Source organism: Sardina pilchardus, chromosome 24 (assembly GCF_963854185.1).
Source record: "Sardina pilchardus chromosome 24, fSarPil1.1, whole genome shotgun sequence".
Taxonomy (NCBI): Eukaryota; Metazoa; Chordata; class Actinopteri; order Clupeiformes; family Clupeidae; genus Sardina; species Sardina pilchardus.
In genome coordinates this window covers 23299247-23317581 of record NC_085017.1, presented here as the reverse complement: position 1 = coordinate 23317581, position 18335 = coordinate 23299247, and the positions used below count along the sequence as shown (strand labels likewise).

The 18335-nt window shown below is 42.3% G+C and overlaps 1 protein-coding gene across 1 annotated transcript in view; it reads right to left on the bottom strand.

Annotated features, from left to right (window-relative positions):
- LOC134072447 (fibrocystin-L-like) overlaps positions 1-17422 on the bottom strand; it is a 48664-nt gene extending 31242 nt beyond the window's left edge. The window contains exons 1-30 of the mRNA XM_062529143.1: positions 17264-17422; positions 17034-17111; positions 16448-16592; positions 15934-16042; positions 15233-15290; positions 15001-15094; positions 14337-14390; positions 13867-13940; positions 13538-13580; positions 13196-13266; positions 12780-12890; positions 12329-12418; positions 10995-11260; positions 10572-10663; positions 10100-10259; positions 9287-9425; positions 8743-8886; positions 7997-8151; positions 7462-7572; positions 6668-6829; positions 6257-6381; positions 5986-6146; positions 5611-5777; positions 4785-4920; positions 4306-4460; positions 3453-3575; positions 2620-2725; positions 2204-2311; positions 1514-1678; positions 1020-1141 (exon numbers count right to left, since the gene is read on the bottom strand). Coding sequence (XP_062385127.1) covers positions 1020-1141; positions 1514-1678; positions 2204-2311; positions 2620-2725; positions 3453-3575; positions 4306-4460; positions 4785-4920; positions 5611-5777; positions 5986-6146; positions 6257-6381; positions 6668-6829; positions 7462-7572; positions 7997-8151; positions 8743-8886; positions 9287-9425; positions 10100-10259; positions 10572-10663; positions 10995-11260; positions 12329-12418; positions 12780-12890; positions 13196-13266; positions 13538-13580; positions 13867-13940; positions 14337-14390; positions 15001-15094; positions 15233-15290; positions 15934-16042; positions 16448-16592; positions 17034-17111; positions 17264-17327 — 3588 coding nt within the window. The 5' untranslated portion in view covers positions 17328-17422. The remainder of the gene's footprint in view (positions 1-1019; positions 1142-1513; positions 1679-2203; positions 2312-2619; positions 2726-3452; positions 3576-4305; positions 4461-4784; positions 4921-5610; positions 5778-5985; positions 6147-6256; positions 6382-6667; positions 6830-7461; positions 7573-7996; positions 8152-8742; positions 8887-9286; positions 9426-10099; positions 10260-10571; positions 10664-10994; positions 11261-12328; positions 12419-12779; positions 12891-13195; positions 13267-13537; positions 13581-13866; positions 13941-14336; positions 14391-15000; positions 15095-15232; positions 15291-15933; positions 16043-16447; positions 16593-17033; positions 17112-17263) is intronic.
- Positions 17423-18335: the final 913 nt, after the last annotated feature.

The following is an 18335-nucleotide window of genomic DNA, read 5'->3' as shown; positions in this document are numbered from 1 at the left end:
ATGAATGTCAAATTGTGTTGTGTGTAACTGGAAGATCTGAGAAAGAGACAAGAATATGCGCACCCTGTTTCTCAGTAGAAAATATGAAAACATTCACCACACTTATCGTTCTTGTAATGGCAGTGTGACGAGGCATTTGTCAGTATCACAGGCTTTCACCTACATGTACTGTACACCTACAGGTCACAATGTATGGGGAAAGGGAGACCAAGGCTACACACCACACCCTCAAAAAGGATGTGTTGGACATACTGTAACAACTTGATATGTTTAGGTAAGGACCACACAGTTGGTGTTGTTTTCCAACACGAGTTGTGTTATTTTCAACACAATGTTATTTTCATACATATTGTGGAACAAACGACACAATTTGTGTTGGAAAAACAACACAAAACTCCACACTGAGAATGTGACAAGCTGGGAAACCGTTGGTGGTGTCAGACAGAGCCAGGTCACACACTGACTATGCGGGTATTCTTTACGGTTCTCTGGGCGATTAAATTAGACCAAGGTGGGAGAGCTGAGGCGTAAACGCCAACCAAACTGACAAATTGACAATTAGTAAAGCCAAGGCCAGGCAATTTTAGTTGCATAGCACATTTTATACCAAGGGAGTTCAATATGCTTAGTAAAGCATTGGGTTTAATTCTCTAATCTAAAAACAAATACTCTAGTCTAGGCTACAGTGCTGATGTTTAGCCAATTTGTATTTTGGGCAATATTTGAAATTGAATTTCAGTCCTATGCATTCTGACCAGATGCGGGTTCGATCCCAGGCCAAGGTTATTTTCCAATTCCAGCCCATCCTGCTTCCTGTCACTCTCCACTGTCTTATGCTTTAAAGGCAAAAAGCCTCCCCAAAATAAACCTGTCTATCACCCCATGAGCTGGCAGAAACGGGTGGATGAAGTGGACCAAAGTACACACCAGGCTCCGTGGGACAGAGCCAGGTGACACACTGAGTGTGCGAGTATTCTTTGCGGTTCACTGGGCGACGAAATCGGACCAAGGCCTCTTACCGGGGGGACTCGGCACGTGAGCTCGCGGAGGTTCACCTCCAGCACCTCGCACGTCTCTGAGCCGATCATCACTTCTGTTCCCCGGCTGAAGCCAAAGCCTGCCACCGTCAGGACTGTGCCACCTGCAACAACAAGGGAACGGACCATGGAGCATTGCAGCCATTACATGTGAACGAGTACATTGTAGATGGCCATCTATTCACATGTATGCAATGTAAAACATTTGCCAAATAGGAATGTGCCGTTGCACAATACAGTTAACGTTAAGATCTACAGCAAATTTAAAACAGGTTTCATTCTGGTTTTGGGGTTTGTAATTCTTTGTACATTATATTAGAATGTCTACATTGTACCATAAGCGTTAATGAGTTCTATTGCTAGAGAATGATTGAGACTTACTGTCCTCCCACATCTATAATTCTGTGAGCCACATCCAGACTGGTAAATTCAAATGTGTTATCATATCATTATCACGACAAATTGGAGGACTGTACCGGTGACGCTGCCCGCGATCGGAGACACGGAGGAGACACTGAGCTGGCTGGTGAAGTTGAAAGGCCGGTCTCCTTGGTAACGCGCGTGTCCCAGACCAGGGAGGCTCAGGATGACGGGGTAAGTGCCAGCAGGTGCAGGGCCAACGCTGCAGGTCACCTGAGTGTCTGAGGAAGGACACACGGCCAAATCCGTCAACAGTGCGCACCACATTACAGTCACCATTACAGGCTGAACCCAGACCAGTCACACAAATGCTGGGTCATCTTTACATCTAAAGAGATACACCATCAGCCTCAGCCTCACAACCTCACCTGAATCTGTATCTAAGAGATATAAATAAAATGTGTACTTTCAAGTCATTTAAAGCAACACAATACAATAATTTTATCCTAGGCTATAACAGCTCAAAACTGTTGGTGCTACACTAACTTACAATAGGGGAAGTTATGTCTCTAGCATTAACAACGCATGGCCAGAATGCTTCATATTGCACCATGACCATGACCCTTTCAGTTGTTTTTGAGAAACCGGGTACCAACTAAATAGTAATAAACAATAAATAAAAAAAAAACCTCTTCATTCTAAAGCCCCTCCATGATATCAACATTGGGTTTTATTTTAATGATTATTTCCATTCACAAATACATCATTCACATATTCATCATTCATCATTCATTTGTCCAACTCACCAGTGATTTGGGTTACGGTGCATTCTGTGTGTCCGATCCAAACAGTGGCGTTGTCGTCATCAAAACCAGTCCCACTGATGGTCAGCACTGTCCCAAGACTGTTCGATCCTGAAGGAATAAAAATTCACCACAAACTTCAGAAAAGTCTATAAAATCTAAACTTCATTTACACTTTTAAAGATTTACGTAAGATTTATTACATGTATTATTACAATTCATGCATACAATAATAAAACACAATCATAATTACTTTGTTATATGAAGTGCCTTTCTGACAACCAAAATATCACTGACTTAATGACTTACATACGCATTCAGTGAAGTAAATAATAACACTAACGTAATAAATCAAGTCTACCCATTGAAACGTATGTGAACCTCCTATCGTGAAGGACACTGCAGGCTGATGCATTTACCTTGTGAGGGGGAGATGCCAGTGACCAGGGGGGTCTTGTCCTCACGCCACTCAAAGCTACAGTCTCCTGAGCACTTGGATGCGATGCCGTTGATCAGAACCTCCACCTAGGAGAAAACAAACTCATAGTAAAACTGCCCTTCAGCCACTTCGACTATGGCTGATAGGAATAATCACAGACTCCTCATATGTATGTGCAAGCCCTTGTATGAAATTGTCTTTAATTGCGTAACTACATTTTCTGATTAGTCATTAATGTTGCTGGGACAACAATTCAACATCAGTCACATAACTTTCACTTTGAAAGTCCGCTGGAAATCAAGATGTACTGTATCTCTCTTTTTTAATCTTTAATTGTTTGGATTTACAGTCCTGGTAACCTTCATATTCCTTGCATTTTAAATAAAACATAGAAATGTTGAAGCCTGAATTTCCTTTTGTTCGGTACCAGGGCATAATAACTCCAACTTATTTACCTAAACCACAAGCACTAATCCCCTGTGGCCTTCCCAATGCTGCCGATGGGAACGGATAACTCACACGACATATTCAAATGGCTGGTGTTAGCCATGCAAAGACTCCCCTTGGGTCTCTCTTGGATGACTCCTCTCTGTACTTCACTCTTAGAACGGTATTTTCTCTCTCTCTCTCTCTTGATTCAATTCAATTCAGTTAAATTCAATTCAATTAAGTTCGATTCAATTCAATTCAATTCAGTTCAAAGGTGCCTTATTGGCATGGTGTGTGTCTGCATGTCTATCTGTCTGTCAGTCTGTCTGTCTGCCATTCTTTAGGAGGTGTGTCTATAATTTCATAGGAGTATGTGTAGTGTACCTGTGGTTTGGATTCTGGGACGCGTAGCAGATCTCCCCTGATGTTTTGCATGAACAGGCCTCCCTCATCTCTGACATTGACAAAGACCCGTGGATCAACTCCAGTCACATCTGAGGCATTCACCTGACGGTGGCCACAACACAAGACAAGTCAAACACAAAAACAAACATGGGTTGGGTCTCATGGTGGCACACACACAAATAAAGACACAGACACAGACACAGACACAGACACAGACACAGACACAGACACAGACACAGACACAGACACAGACACAGACACAGACACAGACACAGACACAGACACAGACACAGACACAGACACAGACACAGACACAGACACAGACACGCACTGTCCAGAGATACAGTATGCGTTGTTGTGGGCACCTAAGCATGAGTTAATTACAGATACCAGAGACAGATTAAACAGTGAGTTCCTTGTTGAAGCCACTCACACAAGTTCACTGTGATCTCATCATCACTTTAGTAATGATGATGTCTGACCTGAAGGAAGGCAGCCTATGAAGCAGACCTCATCCATGAACAACTCATCCCATTTTAAATATGAATATGAATTAAAACATGAATACTGACAACTTGAATTCTTATCAATAAGATTACATTTCCATAATCCAGCCAATTAAAAGTAGCTGCTGCCTTATCAAGAAGGTATTATATAATGGTTTTGATAAGTTTTTGATGAGGGCTTTGGGTATTGAGTTAGGCATTACAGTACAGTACATAGACAATGTATTTCTAAATTACCCTTAAAAAGTAATTTTGTTAATTTACATTTCGAAATTGCCCTCAGGATGAACAATCTGTAACACTCATATTGAAGGTCGGACACTCACCTGAAGAACAGGTTGACGTCCAGGATTGGTCAGCCAGGTGATGACCCACTGGTAACCTTTGCAGTCTCCTGACCCTTTGACCGCCACGGAGCCCATTTCTGGAATGGACTGCAGCGCGTACTTGAGATCCTCTGCTGATATGTCCACTGCCAGGCCTATGAGATAACCGTATGTTAGACCGGGAGGGGCTTCATGTAATTAAGCACTTATTGTGTGGGCCTGAGAGGTTAATCCATAGGTCCTTTAGAAGGTCAAATGAGTTTTAAATCACCAGCTGTATTAGATTAACATCTTACAAGTAATTATAAATTCACTATAGCCTACTTTTACATTGCACCGTTGATTAATATTGTTTGCATACTTCTACATGTATCGAACATTCATGTCAACACGTCATCCGAGATCCTTTCATTTAAAAAATGCAATACGTAGAGACATTTATGCATAGGATGACATAAATGCTGAAAGTCATACTTTACCTTCAACACGCCGTCCGTAAATCTCAATGTCGAAGGTGCCCTTCAGAGGGGGGCTCGCCTTCTGGGTACGGGTGACAGTCACCTTGGCACTCCCCTGTGTATACGCTTCACTGTCGGACATATTACCGTGCATCCCCTAAAGCATCAACGGGAATAAGGACACAACTATTAAGAGGCGAACACGCTCGGAGGTGCTGTTGCGCAACAGGCTACAGCGCTCGTGCCATGTACGGATCCGAGTGTCCACGGGGGACCCAGGTTCGAGTCCGACCTGCGGTCATTTCCCAGTCCCACCCCATCTCTCTCTCTCCCACTTGCTTCCTGTCTCTCTCTACTTTCCTATACAAATAAAGGCAAAAAGCCCAAAAAATATACTTTAAAAAAAAAGAGAGACAAACGCTCAGATAAGCTTCACCTCTGTTAACAGTGTCACTGTGCGGGTCTGGATTGTGAAGCACTGGTCATTCCAACCATAAGGATTGGCTTTGATCAAGGTGATGTACAGCAATACGTTACTGTATATACAATTTTTCAAATCTGAACTTCAATTTCAACAGAATGGTACCAAAAAGACTAGTGATGATTTTGAGATCCATAGTCACTAATTAGGTGAAATTAGGTGTTTGTGAGGTGATTGAAGACACTAATGATTAGTGTCTTCAATCACCTCACAAACACCTAATTTCACTGATCTGTAGCCACACATGTATCCTTATCACAGAATCAACGCAACATCTGATCCCATGATATACCACACAGACACACCAAGTGACACCTCACAAGGTCTACTACAGTACATATTTTCCCACACGTTTTTTTCTCTCACCTGCAGAAAGCCGACTTCCATCAGAGGCAGGTCATAGGCACAGTTGAAGGGTGCGGCGGTGATCTCATAGCTGACACTGGACCCGTCTGCAGTTTTGACCACGCTGAGGGTGTCGATGGCGTGACCCGAGTGAGCGAGGGCAGCGGGCCGTCTTCTCTGGAGAACCACTGGAGCAGACAGACACATGCAACACACACACACACACAGTTAACATTGGACATGGCTGCTTGGGCCTTTTTACAAGTGTATCACTTTTTTTGGGCACAGTGAAGTGGATACACAAGCAGGAGGAGGAGGAACAGGAGGAGGATGAGGAGGAGGAGGAGGAGGAGGAGGAGGAGGAGGAAGAGGTGGAGGATGAGGAATGCAACATACTGTTATCGAACACTGTAGCACTTCTCCCGAGATGAACAGCATCCACATAGTACTCGTCCCCTTCTGTAGCGCTGGAGAGATGCAGTTCGGTCATCTGGTAGTCCCTACCGGTGTACTCGGTCTGCAGCGAGGTCATCAGGTCAACACACGTGTAGTGCCAGCTGTGAGGGAAAAAAACCAAACAAACAATGATTGGTCATTTATCAATGCTAACTACGTCCACTATAAAAGAATGATCTGACCGTTTTTTTTTGCCTGATTGCAAGCGTACCCTGGATCCTGATTAGGTGTTAGGGGAACCTGGGCGGTGACAGTTTGTGTGGCACCATCATTGTCTATGTAAGAGAACTTCACTCCTACTTCGCTCTTCATCCCTCCTTTGTAGGCAAAGCAGAGCTGTGAACAGAAGGAGAGTGGGAGTGTGTTTATGTTGGACATTGTTCACACGAATGATGGAGTGATTGATTAAAGAAGACAGTGGAAAAAGGAGAGAAGAAAAGAGAAGAGAAACACAGAGAAGAGAAGACTGGAATTTGAATGTTTTCATGACCTAGGCCAGCAAAGCCACACAGACACCACTTTAAACTGCATCTACTTGTTTAGACTTCTACATGATGAATTGCTTGAGTTAATGACAGGGAACAGCACAGCTCAGAGTGACTGAGTAGGAATGGCTCCTTACCGTGCCCTCCTGTCCGAGGTTCACTTCTCCATACTTCCCCCCAGACTCCTTGGTGTCGGACGACATGAAGAGGATTTCAGGGTTCATCAGTGACGTGCGTCCACAGAAGGCATCAGTGTCGTTAACCAGTGTCCCTCTTTTGTCAGATTTGTCCTCAGAGAACTGCATAACCACAAAGCCAAATCAGAGTTATTATCGTTAACAACAACTAAAACTAAAACTAGCCGTGAAAAACCAAAACAATCATTTTACAAACCCAAAGACAAAATAAAAACAACAAAGAGCAATGCAAAAGTAGCTGAAAAAACTAAATCAAATTGTAGGTAATTTCAGCTTTGTTTTTATCTTCTCCCTCAATTTAAGAGAGCCAAGCCAGCCATAAGATCTCAAGCCTCAAGAGTATCGGCTCACATGAACCACATAATGAAGGTGAGGCGTTTCCAGCCTGGGGAGCGGTAGGGCCTTGCAGTGAGGGGGGCATCCTATTACTACACTGTGTCTGCAGGCTGGTAATAAGAAGGGATTGTGATCTAATATGATGTGTGACCCAGAAAGACAAATCTCACTTTTTTTTCACTCTGTGGAGCACTTAATAGTATGATGTGTTCCATAGATACAGTATGCCTCACTCTCAGTTTCTGTTAATGTTTTTTTTTTCTGGGCCAAGGTTACTAAAAAAACACCTCTCTGTAACTACAGTCTATGAAATCCGTAAAAAGGTCAAGAAAATCTGAGCCACGTGTGATCTACAGTATGCCATTATTCTCAGTGAGCTTTGTATATCCTCCACCCACCCCGGTGTGTTCATCCTCATAGTCTCGGTGGTATTTGACTGTGAAGCTCTCCATAGTCAGCACATCGGCAGGGCATTCGGCGTGCAGCATTGCCTCAAGGGCACCCTGGACCTGCAGGGGACAAGAGAGGCGAAGGACACAAAAGTCAGGCACGAGTGAAAGGGGAATTGTCCTTCAGCTAAGTCCTTCTTAGAGAAAGGCTTATTATCGCTCATATATAAAATCAAAATACCAGTGATCGGATTTGTCTGGTGTGTGGTGTGTGCGTACATCATTTGTACCATGTTCACTGAATTTATCATTGCAGTATGGTGTTGAATAATAGCATGATTTTCAGTAGTCAGTCATATTACTATCACTATTACTGTACTACAGTACCATTTGAATTTAATATTTTCACACATATGAGCATGTATACACATGTTTTATAAAGACACTACTGTATCTGTTTGTGTATATTTCAGCTTTAAACTGTATTCTGATGATGACTCTGACGGCCTGTGGTGAGATTTCGGCGTGAGGGGTGTGCACACACCTCTGCCTCGGAGGCGTTGAATGAGATGGGGGCGGAGGGTACTCCCCCCCAGAGCAGAGTGAAGGTCTCCAGACTGGCCACTCCCTTGGTTACCTCACTCACAGACACGTTCACATTGCTCCCCATACTCCATGAGTCTAGGCTTTCAAAATCACCTGCGGGAAAACATATACGTTTCAAAACTAAGGTTACACACTGCATTCAGTTTGACCCAATCTAGATTTGACGTCTGAAATGTAGATCTGGTTTTCAATGACAGACTGAAGTTATTTATAGACCTGCAATCTGACCAACTTCACTTAAACATAGTAAAGCAGATCTGACTTTGATTTGACAATTTAGGCTTGACGTCTATAATGTAAATCTGTTTTGTCAATATGATAAACTACACTTGAATTCAACAATCTGATGGACATAGATCTGCTAGTTTTCCTGCAGACTGAATCCCGCACACTGTCCATTACGCATGCAAACATTTATTCACAACGTTTTGGTCATAGACCTTCCTCAGGTGAATTTTCATATGAGGAAGGTCTATGACCGAAACGTCATGAACAAAATGTTTGCATGCGTAATGGACAGTGTGCGGGATTCTCTCTTTTAAGTATAACTGGTTAACCTAATCCGACACACCTGTCCCCACAAAAGAGGCGCGTAAAAGCGCTTGTAAACTAAGTAACATAGATCTGCCTTCTCAATGACAAACTAGACTTGTGGATCAGATGGATGTGAGCAGTCCCACCCACCTCTCTCGGAGTCAAAGGTCACAGTGTACTCCGCTTGTGTGCCGCGATCCTGTTTGGTGACCGCAACAGAGTCGGGTTTAATCGACCACAGGCCATCCAGGGCGGCTGCAACCTCATCGGCTGATGCACTCACTGCAATGGGTCCTGTAATCAGCATAACATGAGCATACAGACACAAGGCATTAGAGCGATCCGGTTATTACTAGACTTGCGTCCGGGTGAGCCATCCAGCTGAATTTCCTTCAATTTAAGCTATATTTAGAAGATAATAAATGTTAAAATGTTTTGCACTGTGTCAGTCATTTCAACCATTAAAATAGGGTTGTAGCTAGTATGACAATCCGCTGCCGTAGGTATGTGTCAATTCAAACCCTAGAAGTGATTTACCTATTCTATGTCCTTCACAGTAATAGCTAGGCTGTAATAGGTGAGACTGAGGTACTTCAACCCAAATAGGGGTGGTTTACCTGCCACATGTTCTCTGTAGGCTAAGGTGTGATAATCACTCAGGTAAAGCAGTATGACCCTAATAGTGGTCATTTACCTGTCTTGTGTTCTCCGTAACCTAAGGTGTAGAAGGTGGAGTCACAGGTTCCCAAGGAGAAGCAGGTGCTGCTCACAGTCACCTGCTGGACCTCCTTGATTGGAGTCTCCTCTGAGCCCCAGCCTTCAAAATGCAGCACCTGGACAACACAAGAGCACATGATTAAAGGCCAGTGCACACAAAGATGCTGCATCTGTACAAATAAAAACAACCTCACGTAGTGTTGATCATGCTTACACCCTGACTCTGAAACACTGGTCCACCATACAAGTTTAAATACATTTTTATTATCTGGGTTTTATGCATTCGTCCATCCATCACATAATGTCAGTGAATGAAGTTTCCTCCCTCAAAGCTCTTTATTTGGCAAATTAAAAATAAAAATGATGATGAAAAATATAGACTTGGTGTGCAACTGTCTTGTCTGTGTATGTTAAATCAGACTTAAAACAGGGCCTGAATAACAGTGACATCAGGAGGCACCAGACATGCATGATGAAATACATGCTCTTTGGATCAAAACAACCAACAGATCATAGCAGCCGACAGAGCTTAAACTGATTCTACATTGTACCCACATTGTCTCATTACAGTAACAGCATGCCTTGATGCTGTACAACAATGACACAGCAATACATCTACAGTCTTGATAGTGTAATGACCAAAAGTTAGTGATAATTAATAATCAACAATCGCTGCTCACACAATCACAGTCACCACAAATAGCATATTTCAACTGAGGAATAAAGCATTGATGTTGTATGCACCTTGTTGCATGTGCACAATCTGTATGTCTGTGTTAATTGCACTGACCTGTTTCTCTTCTAAGACGTCGTATCTGGTGTACAAAATCTGTTTCTCATTCACAGCTTCTTCGGCTTGCTCGTGGGTGAAGGGGCTCTTCCATTTGTAGACGCCGACCTGGATAAAGCCTGTACCGCCCCAGTCTTGAAGGAGGGCCTCCACATAGTATCTACAGACAAAATGGAGGGGTTTGAATTGTAGGGACATCTTGAGAGAACACTGACAGTATCTGATCATACAACCCCGACACAGAAAAAAGTTGGGACAATGGAATGCGATAATCTACAAATCTCATAAACCCGTATTTAGCTGCAAAAAGGACTTAGACAACGTACTGTATCAAATGTTAAAAATTATATATTTGACTATTTCGTGGAAATACATGTCGATTTAAAACTTGTTACTGGTATCAAATTCAAATGAACATATATGTTCCATGAAATATGTCTCTTTCAGACTGTTTAGACTCATAGTCACTTACGCCTTTCCCTTCTCCAGATGCATGCCAGAGGAAGCCTGGGAGGCTGAGGAGAAGAAGCTGTTGGTGTGGCCGGTCCTGTATCCTATGAGTTCCTGAAGCACAGACACATCTCCATTTTGCATTTAATTTAATGCATAAAGTATGGTAGCTTTATAGAGAGGTCAGCCATAATAGATTGTAGAAAGGTCAGATGCATTAAACGCATTGTCAATTTAAAGCCCTGAAACGGCGTCTGTTAACACTGCTGCAACGCGGTGATGCTTAAAAGTCACTTAACAAATCTGGCCCTTAAGGTGAGCTTATGGTGTCTGAAAAAGTATTATGCAAACTATTGACTAAAGACTAAAGCATAGACCTTCCAACCACTTAGGAGTATTTCACATAAAACCCCCGAGATGACACCCAAGAGAAGAAGATGTCTACCTTGTCCTCAGGGCGCCCAGTGAGACTGAAGTACAGGAGGTATTTGTCATCTCCTTTAACGAAGAACCTGTAGCGGTCAGTCTCCGTGGGCACGAAGAAGCCGGTCAGCTTGGAGACAAAGCGCTGGATCTCATCGGGGTAGGTGTGTGTGAGGGAGTCAAGCCAGCTACCCTGGTGGTCTGGCCAGCTGGAGTTTTGGTGCGTAACATCCTCCAGGTCGCGTGGAATAGATTCATTCCACAGTTCCATCTTTATACCTCTGCCACCTGTGTGTGTGTTTGTTTGTGTGTGTGTGTGTGGGGGGGGGGGGGGGGCTTCATTAGTTTTGCAGATATTTGTAAAGGCTGAAACACATTTTAACAATTCTCTGAGGAGTAAACTGTAGATGATAGACGGTTTACACTGCCTGGCCAAAAAAAGTATGTCTCAAAATGATGTCTCACGCTCCCTGAACCACTTCACAATTCACAACTTGAGCCTGATGAATCCTGACATTGTCACCTTGAGATAGGCCCGTAACATCAGGGAAGAAAAAAATCCACTGATGGAATAACCTGCTCATTGAATATATTCAGGTAGTCAGGTAATCTGCTGACCTCATTCTTTGGGCACATAACTTTACTGATCCTAGACCTGACCAACTGCAGCAATCCCAGATCATAGAACTGCCCCCACAGGGAAGCTCTTACCTCTTTGCTCAGTTAAATCCAGGCGGTGACCATTTTTTTTCTTCATATTTCATAGTGTCACTACATCTGTTAAACTATTGCGCACTCTAAAACCTTTGGTGCTGATGGCCACACTGTTGTGAAAGGCACATGTTTTTCTTGCTGTGCACAGGTGCCTCTGAGTACGCTGTGTGCTATGCATCAGCAGGTCTGAGATCTGTTTCTGATGGACGCCACACAATAGCGTGTTATCATCTCAGCACTCTAACGCCGCGTTAGGGACGAGGGGCGCTGACATCATCGCACTGACTGACACTCTTTCACCCGAGGCTGCTTACTAGATAAGTCGGCGTGACAATGGAGAAGCACAGAGAGCGCGCGCACACACACACACACACACACACACAGGGGGGGAGGGGAAAATGTACACACACACACGCAATAACATAGACACATGCATGCACACATACATACAGTACATACACGCACACATACACACACACACACACATACACACACACACACACACACACACACACACACACACACACACACACACACACACACACACACACACACACACACACACACACACACACACACACACACACACACACACACACACACACATAGCATCACAGCAGCACACAGGGGGTAATGCCTCACCTGGAAAGAGCGTCATGTTGGTCCACCTGTGCTCAGGTGTCCTGCATACAATCTTGTCATCAGTCACGCTCAGCACCTCACATCTCTGCCCTGATGACAGAAGAGAAGCAATGTACTCAGTAACACCCACATCTGATAAGACTACAGGCACTGTCTGTCTGTTCAGCGCCTGCACCGACAACACAGCATAACAACAATAGCTATACACACACAATGGAACAATGGCTATAACTTATGACTGTCACTCTGAACAGAAGGCAGTCAGAGATGAAGGTGTCTTTGTGAATCAGAGCTATCAGTCATTTCATTCTAGGTATGTACTCTAGAAGTAGACATGTTTATTCTACACACGGTTTGTACTTTTTGTTCCCATGAGCCTGATCTATCCATCAACCCATCCATTCATCCATTTTTATCTTTCTGTCTAGCCGCCTGTCTGAATTAAGCTTACCTCCGACCATAACAGCTGCTGGCATATCTGTTTCATCAAAGTAACGTCCGTGGATGGTCAGCAGGGTTCCGCCCAGCACACTGCCCTCAGAGGGAGACACTCCCGTCACCTCTGGAAACGGAAATAAAACCAGACCAACATCATCAGTGTGTGTTCAGTGTGTGAGAGCGATAGCGGATAGTGTTAGTGATTCCAAGACTTAAGACACTGTATTGTGCTGTGAGTATGATGATACTTGTGGAACCTGAACAATGTTATACGGCAACTTTAGAGTTGCAGGGTATACACACAAGCATGGGCTCATATATCAAAAACAAGATCCCTATGCTGGAGTCCCAATAGGCAATTTAAACGTTATCCATGCATGCAAGGTTATGGTCATTTATGCAAGTGTGTTTTTTTTTTGTCATATATACCTGCATATGTCTGGAACATGGAGAGTTTGTTCAGGCCAGAGACAAAGTAGACTCTACTCTCAGGCATACTCCTGAAATACAAAGATCACAAAGAAACGTGTGAAAATAGTTCAATAGCAACATTAAAATTCAACTGATAACAATGTCAAAACCGTTCTTCCTAATGTAGTTTGGTGAATTGATATAGAACTACTTCATAGGTGTGCACATATCAAATGTTATTAGACGTTCTAAAGAGCACATTTAATTATAATAGGAAAGTAAACCAAGCAACAAACAATGTGTGTAAATACATTTTTCTATGAACAACTTTAAAAGGCAATGTCATAAATCTAAAGTTACCTTCCGTATCTACTGTCCAGAATGTAACTCAGGTTATGATGACCTAAGAAGGATCAGATGAGGAGAAGTGAGGTGAGCCAGTGATTTGTGTTTCGCATAATGGTTACTTTACCATTGTTATCATGACACCAAAGTCAAGCTATTAAGGTCACATAATGTAACTGGGTATTTATTTGCATCAGATCTCAGAAATGCATACCAAAGCAATGTATCACGCAATTCAACTGTGTCATCTGTTTGCTTGTGTGTGTGTGTGTGTGTGTGTGTGCATTTGCTTGTTTTTTGCTTGTTGTTGTTGTTGTTGTTGTTGCTGCCATCTTAATTCTTACCGATGTATGTTCCAGTCATTGCGCAGCTCATGTATCCCCAGTGGCTTGTCTCAGAGTCCAGGGTCAGACCATACCTGAGCAAGACAAAAAAGAACTACATAAATCACCATCTCTACTTTCCCCAAAGTGGAGTGAAGAATGCAGACGGAAGCCTATAGAGATAGTTTTGTGGATATGGATTACGACACTGAGAACGACCTTTTAGTGTAGGAGTAGGCTTAAGCCATGTCCAGTGAGTTCAATTCTGTATGGTTCAAGAAGCATTTATTTATGTTATTTTTCTAAATAAATAAATGACATAGTGTATAACTACTAATTATGATATACAGCTATAATATTGCAGCTTAACCCCTCAATTCAGCCATATATGAATCTACTTATGTGAAACTCAAATTGGTCAAACGAAACCCCTATGCAAGACAACGTCTCCCACAACAGAACAGAATGCAAATTGTGTGAAACCAACTCACAGTTCATCAGAGTTGGGCTTTAGCAGCTCACAAGGCATCCCACCCATGTAGGCCCTGAGAAAACACAAAATAGTCATGCTTATGATCATGGAATTTGACAGACGTTTTTGTCCAAAGAAACTTACAGTATATGAGCATGCATGTTCATTAGTTAGAAATAATAGTTTTAAATAAAAGTTGTAAAACCAACATGAAGCATAATAGTAATAGAAACAATATCAAATGTCAACAGTGAAAATAATGAGTTTTCATAATGGTCATGCAATTTGTTTAGCAATAGTTGGAATAGGGAAACTAGGAATAGCAGGTGAAATATGCACTAAAGGTAAGCACTCAAACTGAAATTTAAATCCACCATACTTTTTGTCCATCTTGTCTCTAATCAAAAATCCAATAGCAGCTGGCTTAGCCTAATGTGCTACATATCTGTCATGTCAAATCTGATGTAGCTAAATTTTGCACAATGACCCTGCAGATTTGTTATTGAATATTTAACACTTTAACTCTTTCCCGTCCGAGGAAAATTGGGTCAAAAATTACTGGACTACCATATCTAATTGCTGTTGGTGCATAAGCATTATCTATATAATATCTTGCATATAATTTGCATATTGTGTACTCTCATTGTGTACATTCATTACTTCATGTAATGTCACATTTTTACCTCAGGAACCTGACATCGAGGCCATTGGTGCTGGTGTCAGTGTTGCTGCCATAGACATCAGTGTATATCCTCCCTCTCGTTGTAATCACGGAACCTGTTAGTCGGCAAGCAACCACAAACATGAAACAGTCATGGCGATTGTGAAGAATAACATTTCATTCCAGTGTGGTTGGACAGCCAACACATCCTGAGACTGTGTAATCAAAGGGAATGGGGAGGGGGGGGGGGTTACCTGGTAATCCTGTGTTTGGACTTGTACTCCAGATAGTGGGAGTGCCCCACCAACGCGCCTGTAAGGTCAGTCAGAAAATGGTTTTACATCCTTTTACATCCTTTTTCCTGCTGCTTGCTTGTGGTTTTATGTTTTTTAAGGTATACTGTATCTCATTTAATGTCTTTCTTTTCTTTTACTGGATCTTATTTTTATGTTGACACCTGCATCAACATCCTGACAAATGTATATCATCCTAACCCCTAGCGCAAAAGAGGGACATTACACATGTTGCATTAAAAAGACACAAATTCACTCCATGTTAAAACCTAATGACATGATATTGTGACGCTAAACAGCATCTAGTAAATGTAATCTAAAACATACTTATAATAAGTATGGTTATGTATTCCACTGTAAAATATGCACAGCAAACAACAGACAAACAGAAAAAAAAACAAACTTGTAGCGTGTCATAACATTTTATTAAAACCACATGACTGTTCCACATGTCACTGTGTACTCACATGCTCAATGGTGTTTTTTTGCCCCCAACGGCACCTTCCAGGCAGCACAGCCTAAAAGGCACTACCTTTACCCTATTCCTAACCCTAACCCCCTCAACCCTCATCCTACCCCAAAGCTGAGGGGAGTAGTGCCTTGAAGGCAGCGCTGCCTGGAAGGCACCATTGAGGGCATATAATACCAAAGACCGTACTCACATAGAAGCTGCAGATGTAGTGGGTGTACCACCCATTGCACATGCGGCTGGTGGGAATAGGCACGCCGTCCACACTGACGCGGATGTGGTAGTCATCCCTGGGCATCGCTCTGAGGGCCGCACATTACACTTTTTATTTATTTGCTTTGGTATATATATTTGTGTAAATGTGTGACATTTTGTTTAAATGTCTTTATTATTATTATTATTATTTAAATGAAAACCTTTGAGAAAAATGTATCTCTTTTTTTCCCCCAAAGAGGTACGAGTACTATATTACCCTGTGTCAACAGTATGAAAGTACATCAGTATCATGAAGCAACAAAATTAATGTTCCCGGGTTTGGTGTATTGTCTCAATGAGAAAAAAATCAATCACTAAACTACTTTTTTTTTTTCATGTAAATTTCTTCATCCATCAGTATCAATCAGTTAACCACATGGATCTTATGACATTTGGAAAATAACTGGCTAATTAAGCAATCAAGGACTTTTTCATCTTTTTCATGGCCGTACCTTGTGTAGCACAAGATCTGATTGCTGTGAGTGGAGTCCCGCTCCACGTCACACGGGATGGACCTGGTCTTGGACACCAGCGTCACACTGTTTCCAAAGTCTGCATCATCAGGGTTCAGAGAGAACTGATTTTCCTGAGCAAAACCTGAAACATTCAGGTAGCCAGGTTATTTCCAGATCTATGTTATTGCCATTTCATTTTGCATGCTGCGATTTGTACATCACAACTGGTTTGTCTTAACATTGACATGGCTTGTAGTTTAAGCAATTGTTGGTGAGTTTTGTAAGACCATGGTCATTTTCAACACTTCAGTATAGAAAGAAAAACAATTGGCAAATAGTGCCTGTAACAGCCTATGGGGTAATTGCTGTATTTGTACATCACAACTGGTTTGTTTTGCCAAAATCACCTTAAAATTGACATGGTTTATAAGTAATTGTTTGTAAGGCCATGGGCATTTTCAACACTAAATATTCAATATAAAGAAAACAAAAAGGCAAATAGTGCCTGTAACAAAAGATACAGGGCTACAGGGCAGTGGATAACTAAGTGACTTTGTAGGTTTGATTTCCAGTGCTTTCATACCTTCCCCTTCTATGGTGATTCTTGTTGCTCCATTAAGGCTTCCAGCGTGCGGATTAATTCTGTACACTCGCTGAGCATCTAAGTTAATGTAAAAACAACATAACATGTTCAGAATAGAGGTCTGGGTTGTGCGAATTCAAATAAGAAAATGTAAACAAATGCATACAAATGTTTTCTCATTCATTCTTCGTGTACAATAGAAAGATGATCGCGTCTTATAGGCTACCTACCTGAATAACAGAGGATAAGACAAACCACAAGCGACAGATGCGTGTGCCGCCGTGTGCGCGTCATGATCAGAATAGACAATCCAGCTTCCAATCTATACGGGAGTTTCACTGGCTTAACATATATTTAAAGTATAGTCTTCCTGGCCTGGCCGGTTACCATCAGAACTGGTCGCCTTTGACAACCGGCATTTTCACAGTTTATATACTAAGTACCAAAGAGGAGGCGCCATGTGAAACATGCTCTCAGGTGCAGGTGTGGCAGCGTGCAGGGCGCAAGAACTTCGCGGACACTCCCATAATCACTGACGGTCGCATCTAGCATAGATAGACACCTACAGTAGGCTTAGCATGTCTAAAAAACAATCACAGAGATCAAAGACTCCATTTGTTATCTGTCAACGTCATACCTGATCGAGGAGAGATAAGAATCTATAATGGTGCCACAGACATAGCCCTAGCTCACGTTACCAACATGCATAACAACCTGGACACTGTGCTCCTTACTGTATAATAAGTATATATACTTTTTTGATCCCGTGAGGGAAATTCGGTCTCTGTATTTAACCCAATTTAACCGAATTAGTGAACACACAGTGAACACACAGTGAGGACCCAGCAGTGAGCTGTCTGCCCAACCAGCAGCGCCCGGGGAGCAGTGTGCTGAAACCAAAGAGTAGAACCCATGTAGCCTATGTCTATGGTAGAACCGTTTGGAACAAATATTTGTTTGGTATGTAAGACTTCTATGCAAATAAAGCCTATTTATAATACAATAATTTACATAGGCCTAGTCATTTGGTGGTCCTGCACAAAAGTTGATATACTGGTATGATTGGGGCAAACAAATAGCCTAGTTAAAGTCATGAACAAGTTTGAAGGTATACAATTTAAAGGCAAAAATATAAACAAACTGTCTGTTGTACAGTTATGCTATAAAAACTGGTAATATCTTCAAAAACGTGGTGACCCTATTTCTTTTACACACACCTTGACTTATAATATTGCTTCTCATCCCAACAGGCAAAGCATGGTGATTGTTTTGCATCAGGCATTAATATCACTGGGGCAATGT